The sequence below is a fragment of the Podarcis gaigeae genome, assembly GCF_964106915.1.
Source record: "Podarcis gaigeae genome assembly, chromosome: Z".
NCBI classification, from domain to species: domain Eukaryota; kingdom Metazoa; phylum Chordata; class Lepidosauria; order Squamata; family Lacertidae; genus Podarcis; species Podarcis gaigeae.
The window spans coordinates 10,415,184-10,431,502 of record NC_139691.1 but is presented as its reverse complement, the minus strand read 5'-3'; the positions used below and the strand labels follow the sequence as shown (position 1 = coordinate 10,431,502).

The following is a 16,319-nucleotide window of genomic DNA, read 5'->3' as shown; positions in this document are numbered from 1 at the left end:
TTCCTTGCAAGAAAAGGGAAAACTTGACAGCTATGCTCAGACCACACCTTCGTTTCATAACATGAGTGTTTTTGCCTGGGCACAGTGCGTCCTGGAGCTCTGATAATGCATATTGCTTGCCTGGATGGGGAGGACACAGGAGGATATCTGTGAGTGCACTTAGAAATTAGCTGACTGCACAAAGATGACATTGTTCCATCCATTTTTGCATCTGGCCCTGTCCACCAGTGGCATATGGCCCTTGTGAGGTTGCCCACAAGGGCATGTAGCTCTTGAGCTGTGGTAGACAAAAGGGCAGAGAAAATGTTCCCCTGCATGTTGATGGGACTCTGCTTCCAGTGACGGTGGGAGCTTTAGCATGGCAATATCTGAAAGGTTTCAAGATCTCTACCCTTGTGCTTCAGAAAGCATTATTCAGACGTTAGTTGGATACATGTGTTTCTTGCCCAACACTGGCAGGCAGGGAGATAGTTTGTTGGCTACAGTATTTAAATTCTCAGGTGCCATAAGTGGTCTGAAGTGTTTGCTTTCTAAACAAAAAGGTGGGATAGAAACACATTTGTGGCAGGGGGTAAGGTGGATTGTAGGGCTGTCATGGGTAAATCCTTTGCACATCTGCCAGTTTTCCACTGCACTGAAGCCCCCCCCCCCTTCCCAGTTGAAAAAATCAACTGGGCTTGTTCCTGGTAGCAGAACCAGAAAAAAAAATCCTCTGCCCCTCAATTCTCTGTTTTTGAGTGGAGAATGACAACTGCATTTTAAGGGGTGGAGGAATAAACAGATTAGTTTCACACACACACATTTTGCTTTAGCTACTATAGCTCTAATAACTTTGAGGAGGGGAAGAGAGCAGAATCCATTTCCAGATGTTGTAGGAGCTTTATCACATAATGGACTGACAGCAGATTAAAGAGGAATTTCCCATGCATTTAAAATGATCGTGCAAGCCTTTGTGCCAGCCTTCCTCAGCCTGGTGTCCTCCAGTATCTTTTGGACTACAACTCCCAGCCTCGGCCAGCATGAAGAAGGACAGCATGTTGGAGGACACCAGGCCAGGAAAGGCTGCCATTTTGGAATGAGATGGAAGCTATTTGCAGCCACCCATTGAATTTGATGAGTCTGTGTGCAAGGAGCACAGACAAAATCCATTTATGTCTAGGCAAATGGAATTGGAAGTGAGTAGTGTTTTTCAGAGGAGAGAGAAAGAGAAAGAGAGAGAGGTGCTTATATATTTTTATTTTTAGGGAGAAGCCAGAATAGGGAATTTAAAGAATGGGGAGGTCTTTAGCTTTTTTGGAGGTGATTAATATTTTCCACAGAGGTGGATGCGAGCTGAAGTGGGAACTCCTGAAGCCCACTAGAAAGATAATCCTTTTTCATTCTTCCCACCCCAAAATCAAACCACCAAACCCCTGAACCTATTTGTCTGCAATTTGGCAGATCTCTGATTCAGAGTCACCTATCTCCTGGCTGCAATTTTCAGACCCAATTGCTGACAAAACACCAAAGAAGGTTGATTCCTTTTTGTTGTTGTCGTTTAGTCATGTCCAACTCTTCGTGACCCCATGGACCAGAGCACGCCAGGCACTCCTGTCTTCCACTGCCTCCCACAGTTTGGTCAAACTCATGTCCGTAACTTCGAGAACACTGCCCAACCATCTTGTCCTCTGTCGTCCCCTTCTCCTTGTGCCCTCCATCTTTCCCAACATCAGGGTTTTGATTCCTTTTTTACACACCCCCAACCTGTGGCAGCTGTCCTTGCAGGAAAACCACTTCTGAGTAAGTGTCATGCACTCATAAGGGATTATCATGGCTGCAAATTTCACTCAGTTCTCCCCAAAATAAGAAATTATAGGTGTTTCTGTTTGTTTTTAAAAGTCAGTCTTTAACAGTGTCTAGTACGAAAGCCCTTTGACCTCTTTACTTGTAATTTGGTATTGCAATGCTTGTAAATTATCCATTGCAATGCCTGTAAATTTCACCCACTTTTGCAAAAAAGCGAACAAAGTTATAGCCTCCCCTCCCCTTTCACCCCAAAATAGTGAATGGAGTGGATGGAAATGAAGGAGACTTGCATACCTCCCAAGCCAAATTGGGCAACCCATGAAGTGTCTCAGACTGAGCTGTTTTCCGAAGCACCCAATCAGGGTCCAAACCAAATCTTAGGGTTGGCTCACACTGCTACTTCTTGTTCACTGAATTCCTTAAAACTCCATTTACTTGGTTTCTGAGATACCAGCGAAAATGTGACAGAGGCAACTGTGCAAGCCTGTCTGGATGTTAGGAGATGTTTCAGACTTTGCTTCTTGTACAGCTACTTTCTTTGGAGAATTATAGCCACAAAATGTTAAACCAAAACTGCAAGACTGAGCAAGTTGCAACACAAAGATCCTGTTTCTTCCAGAGAGGATCCCACTCTCATGCAACTCAGAACCACTAACGGAACATTCTCAGTTGCTTTTCCACCTTGACCATGTCTGCGAAAAGAGAGGACTGTCATGCTATGGTAGCTGGCAATATCCACAAGTCCTTTGGGAAAGTCTGTCCAGAAGCATCTTCTGGATGATGATGGCTAATCATATGGGATACTCTCCTCCATTCATTTTAAATAGGCCGGGTTTCCCTGGTCAATGAGCAGGCTGATAAATTCAGGAATTGCAAATGGATGCAAGGAGCTGCGGGAAGAAATGCACAGATTATCTGCATCTTGCTATGAAGCAAGAATGGAATTCCTACAGGTAAAGGGGGTATATGAGCCACATATGAGAACAGGCGTGCAGGAGCATTTTGGGATAGTAGGGGAAGATAAAGCTCCAGCCAGCAGGCCCACGCACTTGTCAATCATGTCAGCTGATGGACGGTTGGCCAACAGGAGTGGGAAGACAGTAACTAAGCAGGATTGAACTCCCTGCAACTCTACCTCACCCATATGACCTCAGATATGAGGCTGGTGGGTATGACTTGGGCAAAACTGATTAATGCGCCAAATTGGGGGGACTGGTGGGCCAAATCTGGCCCACAGCTGGTGGGCTTCCCACTGTTGTATTAGAAGGTTGCAGGGTGACAAAACCGTGCTTGTGTTTTTCACTCAATGGTACCATGAATGTGTGGGATCTGGTCAGGCCTGGTGTAGGCTCCTGGTATCCTAGGGCAGCTGACAAGGCCCCAACATCATGGCAGTGCCCACTTGTGTCAATGTGGGCCCCACCCACCTCCTCAGGTGGGTCTACAACAAACAGCCATTTTCATTTCCCACAATGCCCTGGAGTAACACTGCATTGTGGGAAATCACAATGGCAGTCAGCAGCTGCTTGGGAGTGCTTTCAGGCTGTTGTCACTTCCTAAAAAACTGCAACCAGCTGCAGATTTGGTATTCAGCATAGAGGGCCACAACCAGAGTGTGCCCAGTGGGTGGGCCACTTACTTTGAGGACTGGCTTGTCCATCTGATAACTTTGTGTGTGTGACTTTTAAACTTGTCACACAGCAGCTTCTATTTACAGAGCACTGCTTCACCAAGCTGAGACTTTCATCATGGCTTTTTGTATAGGTATACAGTGGTACCTTGGGTTACAGACACTTCAGGTTACAGACGCTTCAGGTTATAGACTCTGCTAACCCAGAAATAGTACCTTGGGTTAAGAACTTTACCTCAGGATGAGAACAGAAATTGTGCAGTGGCAGCGCGGCAGCAGGAGGGAGGCCCCATTAGCTAAAGTGGTGTCTCAGGTTAAGAACAGTTTCAGGTTAAGAACGGACCTCTGGAACGAATTAGGTTCTTAACCCGAGGTACCACTGTATTTGGAATGGAGATAAAAAGGAAGCTACAGAGATACTTTTGATAAGTGCAGTGGAGGCTGGTCTACTAGAGTGAATGGGGCACTGCACCATCACCCTCAGCCTGCTCTCAACCAGCCCTGCCTTCTTACCTGCAACCAGTCTAGGGGGTGGCCTTGGCTTACAGCTTCTGCCTCCTTAGTCTCAGTGTTGCCCTTGTAGCGTTCAGCAAGGAGGAGGATGGCAGTTGGCTCTGCTGCTCTGGCGCCACCTGCTGCTGGGCTCCCTGCCTTCTGTCCTACCAGTCCTAATAGGAGCCAGTCATCACTAGCTGCAAGCAACTCTTTGGGACAGATTTAAGCTGTGTCGTGTCCCTGCCCCTCTGCAAAAACAAAACAAACCAATAAACAAAACCAGCCACATAAGAAACCTCACCTGATATATTCTGACAACTCGTTGATTTTGGAGGTCCTTGTTTTCATTAGCTGTAACAGAAAGGGAAGATATGTGGATTAGGCATCACCACAATGCATTAATGGTAAGGTCTATTTGTGAAGCTGTAGCCAAGCGGACCACTTTGTAGATGGACAAAGCTGAAATGAAATAATGAATGATGGTAAAATTTGATACTGGGATTCAAAATAATTTGTTTCCATCTAGTTTTGTCCCCCACCCTTTCCGCTGAGTTCTACAAGGGGCAACAGTGAGATTAAAGGGGAGAGGGAGGAAACTGGACTAGTTGTAAGGAAAGAGGCAGGCAGGTGGGGGCTGGCTGAGGGCAGGATGAGGGTGGTGGTGCAGTGCCCATTCACTCTAATGGACCAGCCACTACTGCACTTACCAGTAGTATCTCTGTAGTTTCCTCTATCTCTCCATTCCAAATATACCTATACAAAAAGCCAAGAAGAAAGTATGCTTAAAAATTACAGACAACCAAACAAAACATGCAGGGCATCCTCAGAGACGTACAATCACACATGATTCTTCCAGAGTGGTTAAATGGGTTTGGTTCTTGACTCACATGGACGAGGCCTTGGGGAGGATATTCACGCAAGCAGCCAATTTTCTCTCCATAATTGCCCTAGGAGAAACAGAAGAGGTTAATCGGCAGGTAAGTATCCTTGCAGCTGGCTTCCCAGTGTCATCAATTTTGTGATATGACAGGGGTGGTGACCCTCAGGCCTGGCGAGGGGTAAATGTGGCCCTCGAGGTCTCTCTATCTGGACATCCCCCAGGTTCTCTAGTCACCTTCTCTTTCCCCAGCCACATCCCTCACTGGCCTTGCCTTCAATGTCCTTGAGTGTTTTTGCCTGGCTGGAATGTGTCCTCGAACTCTGAACACGCCTCTTGATTTATTGGATGGAGGATACAGAGGTGTGTGAGAGTGTATAGCAGAAAGCAGTCGACTGTACAATAGTAAAAATTGCATTTATTTCTCTGCCTACTTTTGCCTCTGGCCCTTCCCTCCACTGGTATGTGGCCTCCGAAAGATTGCTTAGAAGGGAATGTGGCCCTCAGCTTGAAAAAGTTCCCCCACATTTGTTTTATATCACGATCCTCATGTTACTTTAAATAAACTAAGGAAAAAATATTAATGTAGCCTTTTTTCTTAGGGGCTACATTTTTCTTTTTGACCCCTTGATTGCTGTTATTTGCACCTTTTCCAGCTCTGTGATAACCTTTTTCAGATTGGGCAACCAAAACTGGGCACAGTGTTTCAAAGGCAGCCTCAGCATTCATTTATATAATGCTATTATGCAGCCTGGAATTATTTGCAATCCCTTCCCAAATAATCTCTAGTCTGGAATTTGCTTTCTCCCACTTTTCTCTCTCAACTTCACTCAGAGTTGAATAAGCTTGCTTTCTGTATTCTATTTATAGTTCTCAGGGCATTTTATATTCCACCATTTACAGTCAGATGATCAAGAAAGTACTGGCTTCTAATACTCCCACTGCAATGCTGCATCTTGGAATGCCTGGGGAATATAAATAGGCACACTTTGTGCTGCATGGCAAATGGCTTAAACCATAGTCAGGCTGCTGAGCTCCTCCTGAGGAGTGGTGATCAGGACACCAGTGGGGCAGAAAGCAGGGAGTGGTCAGAACAAAATAATTCTAGTTTTGCCCTCATCTTCCTTCATGTTGAGTTCTGCAAAGGGACTAAGGAGGAGGAAGCTGATGATTAGTATCACCCCCGGGGCTGGATGTAAGAAAGCAGGCAGGTGAGGAAAGACTGGAATTGACAGGGCAGTATCTTAATAGTCCAGCCTACGCTATGGTACAGTCTCCTCTGCCACAAATCTCAGAAGGAAAAAGTTAGATTCAAAATATCCAAGGTGTAAGCAAGACATTAAACCCTGGGTGTTATGCACTAAGCTTGGATCCTAGAACAATAGGCAAGTAGGATCCTAGAATGCAGCAGCTGATTGGTTTGCAGGAGAAGACCAATCAGGCTCCAGGAGGGAAGCAGAATCAGCCAATCAGACGGGTCTCATTGCGTAAATAATGTACAGTGGTACCTTGGGATGTGAACGGGATCCGTTCTGGAGCGGATGATGGCATGCGCGTGATGTCATTTTGAGCGTCTGTGCATGCATGAGCGGCGAAACCCGGAAGTAACGCGCTCCGTTACTTCTGGGTTGCCGCGGAGCGCAACTCGAACACGCTCAACATGAAGCATATTCAACCCGGGGTATGACTGTATATAAAAGTCTGAGGTTTGGGGGGGGGGCAATTCAACCACTGTATTACAAGCTGCAATAACGAGCATGAAATCACTACAGGACTCCGAGTATATTTCACTGGCGACGAGGATGGGATCCTGCTGAGCTGTACACCGCGCACTGCACACAGCCACCACAGCATCGCACCACACATCCAGGCTACAGCTCCAGGACCCAAGGACCCAGAATGGCGACAGACAACAGCTTCATGCCGTTCGGCCCACCTCAGAAGACTGGGAAGGATACGCCATTCACTGTGCATCCTAAGTCTATTTGTAACTCACTCAGGTGTAATTCTTGCTGTGTTCAGTGGGGCTTACTCCCCACTGAAGGGAGATAGGCATCAGATTTCAATGTTAGGGAGAAACACCTTCTATAGGAAACTGCTGCCCACCTCTGAAACACAAAGCTGGTACTGCCCACTCTGCAAAGTTAAATGTTAAGGCCCTTTCAAAGTTGCTCCCTGATAATAAAATAAAACGCATGCTACTCGCATCTGAACAACCAGCATGTCAGACAGGTGGGTGGGACCTTACAGAGAGGCTAGTCCCTTAGGGCAAATGGGGAACAATCCCAAAAGCCTCTGTATGCTCTCAGACAGACTCCACCTACCTGCACCTGCTTTCATACAACCAACTTAGGGCATGGCACTGCCCGCCAATTTACTCCTCCTAGTCTCAGTGTTCCCTTGCTGAATTCAGCAGGGAGGAGGATGGTGACAAAAGAATAAATATTTGGTTTTGACTAGCATTGGCTCTGGCACCCCCTACGGCTGGGCTTCCACCCTATCAGGGATGCCATCTCACCTTCAGGATTCTGTGTGCCCGCTGTCACAATGCAGACGTGTGACATCACATGCACACACCTGCACATGGTGCATGTGATGTCCCATGCACTACATGCAGGCCTGTACGTACGACATCAAACGTCTGCATTACGTATGACATCAAATGTCTGCAATGTGGCGACCAGCGGCAGCTCCTCTTCCTCCCCCTCTTCACAGCCAGTGAGCCACCCTTTTCCACAGAGGGGCTTGGACTCTGCCTCTGCGTCTGAGCCCCCCCCCCCCCGGAAAAGTGTGCATCTCGCTGACTGCAGAAGGCGGAACTGAACTGCTTCTCTTTCAGAGGCAGAACCGCTGCTGCCTGCTGGCTTTTCTCATTGATTGTGTGGGTGCCCAGCCCCTACCATTATATTACTGTGGGTGCCCATGCATAGTTGTCTCCTATGCACCCTATCAGTTCCAATGGGCACCAGTCACCACTGCCTTTGTATCAATGCATATGGAACGAAGCAGCTCTTCTTTTTATAAAATAATATTTTATTGATTTTCCAAAAAAACAAACAAAAACAAAAACACAAAAACCAAACAAACCAGATTGACTTCCCTCAGTCTAATCCCTTCCTTGGTTCTATTGTTTATCAACATGCTGCATGTCCATTGTTAAATTTATAACATATTTAAATCACCTATTAGCCATTCATTGTAAAATTACAAGTAAACTTAAAACCCTGCTAATGTATTAGCCTGTGTACATTGCTTCTGTATATATGCAATAAACATCTTCCACTCTTCCTTAAATTCATTGTTGTCTCTTCCTCTTAATTTCATCATCAATTTTGCCATGTCAGCATAGTGCATTAGTTTAACTTGCCAATCTTCTTTGAATGGAACACCTTCGTCTTTCCAATATTGTGCTAATAAAGTCTGTGCAGCTGTTGTAGCATACATAAACAAGTTTTTTTGTGATTTTGGTAAGTGAACTCCTATAATACCTAGTAAGAAGGCTTCTGGTTTTTTTGAGAAAGGTTATTTTAAACATCTTCTTCAATTCATTATAAATCATTTCCCAATATTTATTTATAATTTTACAATCCTACCACATATGAAAAAATGTCCCTTCTGTTGCTTTACATTTCCAACACTTGCTTTCCCTAGTTTTATACATTTTTGCTAATTTAACTGTAGTTAAGTACCATCTATATATCATTTTCATGACTGATTTGACCTCTTCATCCTTTGTTTCCCGTTCCAGCAACAGATTGTACATTTTAGATAATAATTTCATATCATTTTCTATTATTTCTGTCTGAAAAGTTGAAATTTCATACTCAAATCCCATCTTTTTATCATTCTTAAACATTTCATTTAGCTGAAAATATTGTTACCAATCTGTTACGTTCTCTCTAACTTCATTAAAGTCTTTCAATTTTAACTGGTTTTCTATCTCAATTAACAACTCTCTGTACGTTGCCGATTTAGGGTCCATATTCACGGGGCTTTATGGACTTTTTAAACTATATAGTTAACTGTAATAATAATTTTATTTGGTTAAAGTTATAAAAGGAAATATGCATTAATGTATGTGGAACTAAGTAAGAGAGCTAGGACAGTGGTCAGCATGCGAAACTTAGTGACACAAAAGGAAAACATAGGTTAAGAGAAAGCTACCTGGAAGTGATTCAACTCAGAAAGTATGCAGAGTGAGCAGGAGAGTCAGAAAAAGAGAGGAGTTAAAGAAAGCTTGTTTAAACAAAGTTCTTTGTTTTGCAGTAGTCCTGCCTGATCCTTAATGATAATAAACAACACTTGTCCTTAGTGATAATAAACAACAGTCTTGACAGACATTTTCTGTGTGTGCCCTTTATGCAATTTTAGGTTGTGTATTTAGGGGAGTGTCATGACACACCATTACTTAAGCAGACAGTGGATGCACCAAAGTTATTTCGCAAAAACACCCTGTTCCCAAAAGGACTGAATAATGTTTAATCCACATATTGGATCATGATCAGAGCTGCGCTTAGCACACCATTTAAGAGCAAAGTCCAGTAAGTCAAAACCTCCACAGTGGGGGATGCATGGAAATAAGTTTATTTCCTTTCCCATACACAGAAGCAGTGAAGAGTGGGACCTTTTTCAAGGGTAGGATAAAAAGGCAGCTGTTGTTTGTACTGTGACCTCTTTTCCTCCAGTGGATTTTCTCTTTCAGACACCTTCCTAGAGGATGGATTTACTCAGGCAAAGTCCCAGGATGCTCCAAATACCATGGCTACTGATTTTGCCACCCATCGCTTAAAGAAACAACAACCTTAGATTTGTTGTAATCCTGTGAACCTCAGAGTTGCTCCAAACATGTTGATTCTTCTCTCCTCTTTCTCAGTGGCTCCTTCTGAGAGCCAGACTTATTTTTTTTTTAATATATAAATATTTATTAAGATTTTGTAAAAGAAAAGCATAAGTAACAAACAACATTGCTTATATCATAACAAAATTTCATAACTTGTTTAGACTTCCTCACGTCTCCTGCTCCCACTTACAGTGTTAAGAAGTTTTTTCAAGCAAATTATCATCTTGTTTGCAATCTTATATCCACTCGTTTAAATATAATCTAATAGTTCTCCCAAAGGGTTTGTCTTTTCCTTAATGTCACTTATCATCAAATTCCAATCTAGTTTAGTGGTGGCCAGTTATTTATGATCAAGCATCCTTCTTAACATTCAATCAAATTACAATATTTTTGTAAATAAATTTTAAATTTCTTCCAGTCTTCTTCAATCCTTTCTTCTCCCAGGTCACGGATTCTGCCGGTCATCTCTGCCAGTTGCATATAGTCTATCAGCTGCATCTGCCATTCTTCCAGTGTGGGTAGATCTTGAGTCTTCCAGTTCTTGGCAATGAGTATCCTTGCTGCTGTTGTTGCGTACATAAAAAATGTTCGGTCCTTCTTTAACACCTTCTGGCTGACAATACCCAGGAGGAAGGCCTCTGGTTTCTTAGTGAAGGTATACTTAAATACCTTTTTCAACTCATTATATATCATTTCCCAGAAGGCCTTCACTTTAGGGCAGGTCCACCAGAGGTGAAAGAATGTTCCTTCATTTTCTTTACATTTCCAACATTTATTATCAGACGAATGGTATATTTTGGCAAGTTTAACTGGGGTCATGTACCATCTATATATCATTTTCATTACATTTTCCTTCAACGCATTACATGCAGTGAAGTTCAGCCCAGTGGTCCACAACCTTTCCCAGTCCTCAAACATAATGTTATGCCCAATATCCTGTGCCCACTTTATCATAGCAGATTTAACCATTTCGTCTTGTGTGTTCCATTTTAACAGCAAGTTATACATTCTTGATAGTACCTTAGTCTTTGGTTCTAACAATTCTGTCTCTAACTTCGATTTCTCCACCTGGAACCCTAGTTTCTGAGAGCCAGACTTATCATTGCTCACCATCTGAGTTCAGGAGTTGCTCACTGTGCCTGACATGTACACATGAACAGGAACACAAGAATCTGCTTTCTGCTGAGTTAGAACATCGGTCCAGCATCATCTACACACTGACTGGCATCAGCTCTCCATGGATTCAGAGAAGAATCATTCTCAGCCCTGCTTGGAGAGATTGAACTTGGGACTTCTAGATGCCCTGCCTCTGAGCTATGGCCCTATCCCTATGCATTCATCTAGCTCGCTATTATCTACATTGACTAGCAGTAGCTCTCCAGGATTTCAGGCAGGCAGAAGTCATTCCCAGCCCCACCTGGAGGCGCTGGGGATTGAACCAGGGACCATCTGCATGCAAAGCCGATGCTCTACTATTGCACATCAAGCCTCACTCTTAACTGCAAGCAAACATGACTGGTAGCAGAAAGGGATGAATATTCATATTGGAAAGGAGAGGCTGCCACAACATGTTTGTATTTTCTGGGCAAAACAGGCTGTTCGTACTTCCTTTCTGCTTATGGGGCAAGAGGTGGGGTGGAGAGAAGTTTCTCTATTTATACAGAGGTGCTCCAGGGAACTCTGCTTTGCTTGGTAAACATTTCATTGGCAGAGAGTGCTTGAAACAGAGAACCATTCAAAGTCAGAAACAGAAGCTGGGTGTAATCCCATCATGCTAGACTTTGGACATGTGGAATTTCCCCTCTCTGACTTTTCAAAGCTGCTTGCCACGTCCCCTTTATAGAACTTACAGGCAAGGCTTATGTGGTCTGATTGCTGAATCTGTGTCTTAAGTTTCAGCTACCATACCACACAAGTGCCAAATTCACATTTGTTTTTAGAAGTAAGATTCTAGTCCTTATGAATATTGGCTTGATAGGGTGAAGTCTTGGAGCAGGGCTATGAATTTGTGACCCTCCAGCTCTTCTTCCTCCTAATTTATTAATCACCTTCTAAACCACCATCTGAAGGCAATTCATATAAAACTCAAAACTCAAATACATTTAAAACAAGAATAAAACACTAACAAATGGACATTCATGGTAAAGACCCATTTATCCTGCTGAGAAATCCTGTAGCAACAAAAAATATATATCTTCAATTGTTTCTGGAAGGTGCAGATAGTGGGTTCCTGTCATGTCTTGACAGGAATATTGTTCCACAGACCTAGACTTTATTCTTGGCCTATAACTCCCCTCACTTCTGATCCTTGAGAGCTAGATAGACAAATGGTCTAGCTCTGTATAAGAGAAATATGACTCTGCTCTGTAGAAGCTCATTCCCATCCCACCTTGATCTCTTAACCTCTGAATAAAGAGTGGAATGTTCTCAGCTGTATGTAACAACAGCACAAACAAGCCACTCAATACTTCAACAAACTAGTATATTTCAATTATTCATTGACCCGCTTGGGCCAAGAATGTGTCAAGTCACCCTACCTTGCAATGTCTCTAGCAGTCTGTTCGTTGGGGCAATTGACGAGTGCAATTGAATGAGATCCAGGAATATAGCTACCAGTAACAGCAGAGTGCAAATGGAGGACAAGGGTTCTCAGCACTGGATACATTAGCAAAGAGAAGCTCATAACCTGGAGGAGGGGTGGGGTGGGGAGAAGAAACCAGATCATACATCAGCTGAATAGGCCTCCAAACTTAGACAATGTAAATACAGGTCATTGAAGTATTCTGAAAAGCAGGAAATGTGTCTGGGAGACGGGGAAACAGTGCTTGTTTAATAACACCACAGGAGTGGAGAACTTGTGACATAAAAACATAAGAAGAGCCTTGTTTGATGAGACCAGAGGTCTATTTACTTCAGCTTCCTGTTCTCACAGTGACCAACCCCAGATGCCTGATGGGAGCCTGCAAGCAGGACCCAGGTACAACAGTGCTCTCCCCATTTGTGATTCCCAGCAATGGCTGTCCAGAGACATACTACCTCCAACACATAGCCAGTATGGCTAGTAGCCATTGATAGCTTGATCCTCCAAGAATGTGTCTACTCCTCTTTTGAAGCCTTCCAAGTTGGTGGCCATCACTGCCTCTTGTGGGAGCAAATTCTAATCAATGTTTCTCAAACTTGGGTCTCCAGCTAGAAGGACCGGTGGTCAGGGATGCTGTTGTAGTCCAACAACAGCTGGAGACCCAACTTTGGGAACCACTGAGTGTAGAAGTACTATTTTTTTTTTTTTGTCTGTTCTGAACCTTCCAATCTTCAGCTTCACTGGGATGTCTCTGAGTTCTAGTATGGTGTGTTTGGGAGAGAAATTCTCTGTCCACTTTCTCCTTGCCATACACCTCTATCATGTTGCTACTTATTCGTCTTTTGTCTCAACAAACCTTTCCTCTGCCCACTTCCTCATTTTGGCTGTCCTTTTTCGATCCATTTCCAGCTCTAACCTCCCTATGTATTAGGACTCCAGTTCCCAACAGCTCCAGCCAGCACGGCCAGTGACAGGAATGAGGAGAATGGTACTGCAACCATATCTGTTGTTCCTCATCCCTGCCATAGAGCAACACAGGAGTTTCTTATTCCACCACAGAAATGGGGAGGCAGAACTGAAACCTTTTAAATACATCCAGCATAACCACCCTTATGCATGCTTGCAAAGTCCTGTCCCTGATGCTGTGGGGTGGGTCACCTCTGCGTTAAGCTCATTTATAAGCTGCATAATCCCCAATGGGGAGAAAGAGACACACAAAAATTAACTGCAATTTAATGTTTTGCTAAATCATTAAAACCTCGGTAAAAATTAAACCAGGAATTCTTCTGATGCATTAAAATAGTTTTCAAGTTTATTATTGACAGGGCAGCTTATTTACCTTTTACAACACCAAAGAAAAGTTGCAATTCGCAGTGAACTTTTGCACAAGCCAAACACACCCAGGGAACAAACCCTATAAAACCCAGCTAATTTCCGAGGAGAAATTGCACTGTAAAACAAAACTATGTCCACGCAGTGGCGTAGGGTGGGTTGTCAGCACCCGGGGCAAGGCAAGTAATTTGCGCCCCCTAACCCGTGGATTTGCGCCCCCTAACCCAATCCCATATGTTGCACCCGGTGCGGCCGGCCCCCCTGCACCCCCACGCTACGCCACTGTGTCCATGGCAATTTGCCAGAGATGCATCGTCCTTAGCCAACATCATCTTTGCAAGAAACAGCATTAATTTTTCAAGACGTTAGAACCAGTGTTGCTTGCCAAAAGCATTGAGATAGTTTTATTCTTCCAAAGAGAGAAGCTATATTTTTTTTTATTTCAGACATTGGCTCATGAGGCTGCATCCAAATGTTAGCAGCCCTACTCAGAGTAGACCCATTGAAAATGGACGCAACTAACCTAGCTCAATGGATCTACTCCTGAGTAAAACTTAACTTGAGAAAACCCCACGATCATTAAATTCAAGGAAAATATTTTTGTTTGTTTTAAACCCATATGATAGCCACATTCTCTCCAACCCTCGCCCCGCCAAGTTTAAAGTTTGTCTTTTAATGCCGGGGAAGAGAGGTGCGACGTCATGTTGTGGGAATTCCCCTGTGGCTCTCGCCTACTTTTGCTCAATTTCGGCTCTCCCTTCGCTCTTCAACTTTGCAACGTAGTGATGTCAAACTTACCAGCGGCAAAGTCAAGTATCCCTGGCGCAACGCCGAGCCAGACGCCGCGAGGAGAGCCTGGCAAAGCTGAACAAACCACTCCATCGGCATTTTTGCCATCTTAGCGCACCTGCCCATGGCTGCTACTAGCCCTTGCTCCAAGGCTGCGGTTCCCTTTCCTCGCCCACTTGTTCGCCACCTTTCCAGATGTGACTATCGCTGTGAAATAAGCAAACAAAAATAAATGGTGTGTTTGCTTGCAAAGGAAAGCCGACTGACGGCTGGCAAACTCCTCCTTCCTAGCGGCTGGTGCCCGCCTCCCTGGCATAGCCCCTCTGAGAGCCCCGATGCCCTGCCTTTTGGCTCGTTCCTCTGCACATCTTCCCCCGTTTGAACCCGCTCCAGCGTCTCTAAGGCATTCAAAGTACGTATTTTGCTTGGTTGGGGACACTGAAGCGGTTTGGTTTGGGTGCCTGACATCCGCGGGGATAAACCAGATTCGCACTTGTTGCAAAACTTATCCGAAATATAAACAGTACATTAGTTGATTTTGTATAATAATTACCCAATACGCAAGGGAAGTCTCCACCGCCACCCCAGTTTTGAATGTTATATTATGTCTTTGTACTTGAAACTGTCTGGGAAGAAAGCCCATATACAAATCCAATGAATAATAAACAAACTTTTTAAATAATAGTAATAATAATAATGACCATCCTTCCTTTCCTTCAGGCATCCTTTGAAAACTTGTTTAGACAGGCCTTTGCAGTATGATTTCCATTTTTCCTTTACCCAATTCTAATATATCTTGATGTTTTTATGGATCTTTGGATCATTTTTATCCTTATATGTTGTATGCTGTCTTGCTATGTGTTTATGAAAGTGCAGATTATAAATTTGTAAATGATATATATATAAATATTATTCAATTAAGTATTGGATGAAATTTATCTACTCCTTAAAATGGAGAAAACCCCCCTCAAAGTGGTGTACAAAAAGATAAGAAGCAGTAAAATGATGAAAAATTCCAAGCCCTACTTCAAAACATCCAAAAGTTAAAATACTAAAACAAATTTAAATTACTTCAACTTTCTACGCATCTGGGTAGGCTTACCTAAACAATGATGTTTTAAGCAGGCACCGAAAAAGAGTAAAGGTGAAGGTGCCTACATGATCTCAATAGCCAGGGTATTTATTATGTGGCGCCTGTAGTGCCAAATCCACCAACTGAAGCAGTCGAGTGGGAATGTCTGGGACAAGGCAATCTCGTAGGTAAACTAGCTGTGAAACCCAAATGTTATCCCAAGTGATGAAGAGCAGACCAACTTTAATATTGTGAGTACTAGATATCTCCCTGTATTGTTGGTATATGGCCAAACTTTGCCCTTAAATCTTTTTTTTCCCCTTTTGATAAATCCCTTTGAACAAAGACACCCTGCACATTCATTCATTCCTTTATTTGATGCATACAAGAGTATTTAAAGTGCAACTCCTACATCTCAAATTCTATCAACTGTAGTTTACCCTTCACAGAGCTACAATTCCCAGCACCCTTAACAAATTACAGTTCCCCATGATTTTCTGGAGGGATGAAATGTGTGCTTTAAATATCTACACTAGTGCATACACAGTCAAACCTTGGCAACCGTCTTTTGGTCTAGAGGTTTGCCCTCCTGTAAAATGGGACTTTGGGAATGCTTGATATTCATAACCTCTCGGTGTGTTGATTTCATAGTATCATAGAACCATAGAATTGGAAGGGACCCTAAGGGCCATCTAGTCCAACCCCCTGCAGTGCAGGAATATGCTGCTGTCCCACCTGGGGATCGAACCTGTGACCTTGATGTTATCAGTGCCACGCTTTAACCAACTAATCCATAATTTATTTTATGGATTTGCGCGTCATGTTTTAATGCTAACACTTCTTTATGATCCTGATACTGCTAAATGGCTGCGGCGGGGCGAGTGTGAAGGGAACTCTGCACATGCTCGGAGGCGCCTT

The 16,319-nt window shown here is 43.6% G+C and overlaps 1 protein-coding gene across 2 annotated transcripts; it reads right to left on the bottom strand.

The window, feature by feature from the left end:
• Nucleotides 1-1,221: 1,221 nt before the first annotated feature.
• LOC310836520 (protein CutA homolog) lies at nt 1,222-14,806 on the bottom strand. 2 transcript variants are annotated; one of them, XM_083721911.1, is made up of 6 exons: nt 14,339-14,806; nt 12,165-12,313; nt 4,798-4,857; nt 4,618-4,663; nt 4,212-4,261; nt 1,222-2,675 (listed from the first exon to the last, which is right to left on the bottom strand). In XM_083721911.1, exons 1-6 carry the CDS (start codon nt 14,453-14,455, stop codon nt 2,600-2,602), a joined length of 498 nt encoding a protein of 165 aa, XP_083578037.1. In that variant the 5' UTR covers nt 14,456-14,806; the 3' UTR covers nt 1,222-2,599. The 2 variants fall into 2 exon arrangements, with proteins under 2 accessions (XP_083578037.1, XP_083578038.1); XM_083721912.1 differs by lacking the exons at nt 4,212-4,261; nt 4,618-4,663 and having other exon boundaries at nt 2,373-2,675; nt 14,339-14,805.
• Nucleotides 14,807-16,319: the final 1,513 nt, after the last annotated feature.

Coding starts and splice junctions, on each gene's coding strand:
- LOC310836520 (XM_083721911.1), bottom strand. CDS start 14,455: ATGGGCAGGTGCGCTAAGATGGCAAAAATGCCGATGGAGTGGTTTGTT. Junction 12,314..14,338: donor GATACTTGACTTTGCCGCTG/GTAAGTTTGACA, acceptor CCCCTCCTCCAG/GTTATGAGCTTCTCTTTGCT. Junction 4,664..4,797: donor CTCCCCAAGGCCTCGTCCAT/GTGAGTCAAGAA, acceptor CTTTTTGTATAG/GTATATTTGGAATGGAGAGA.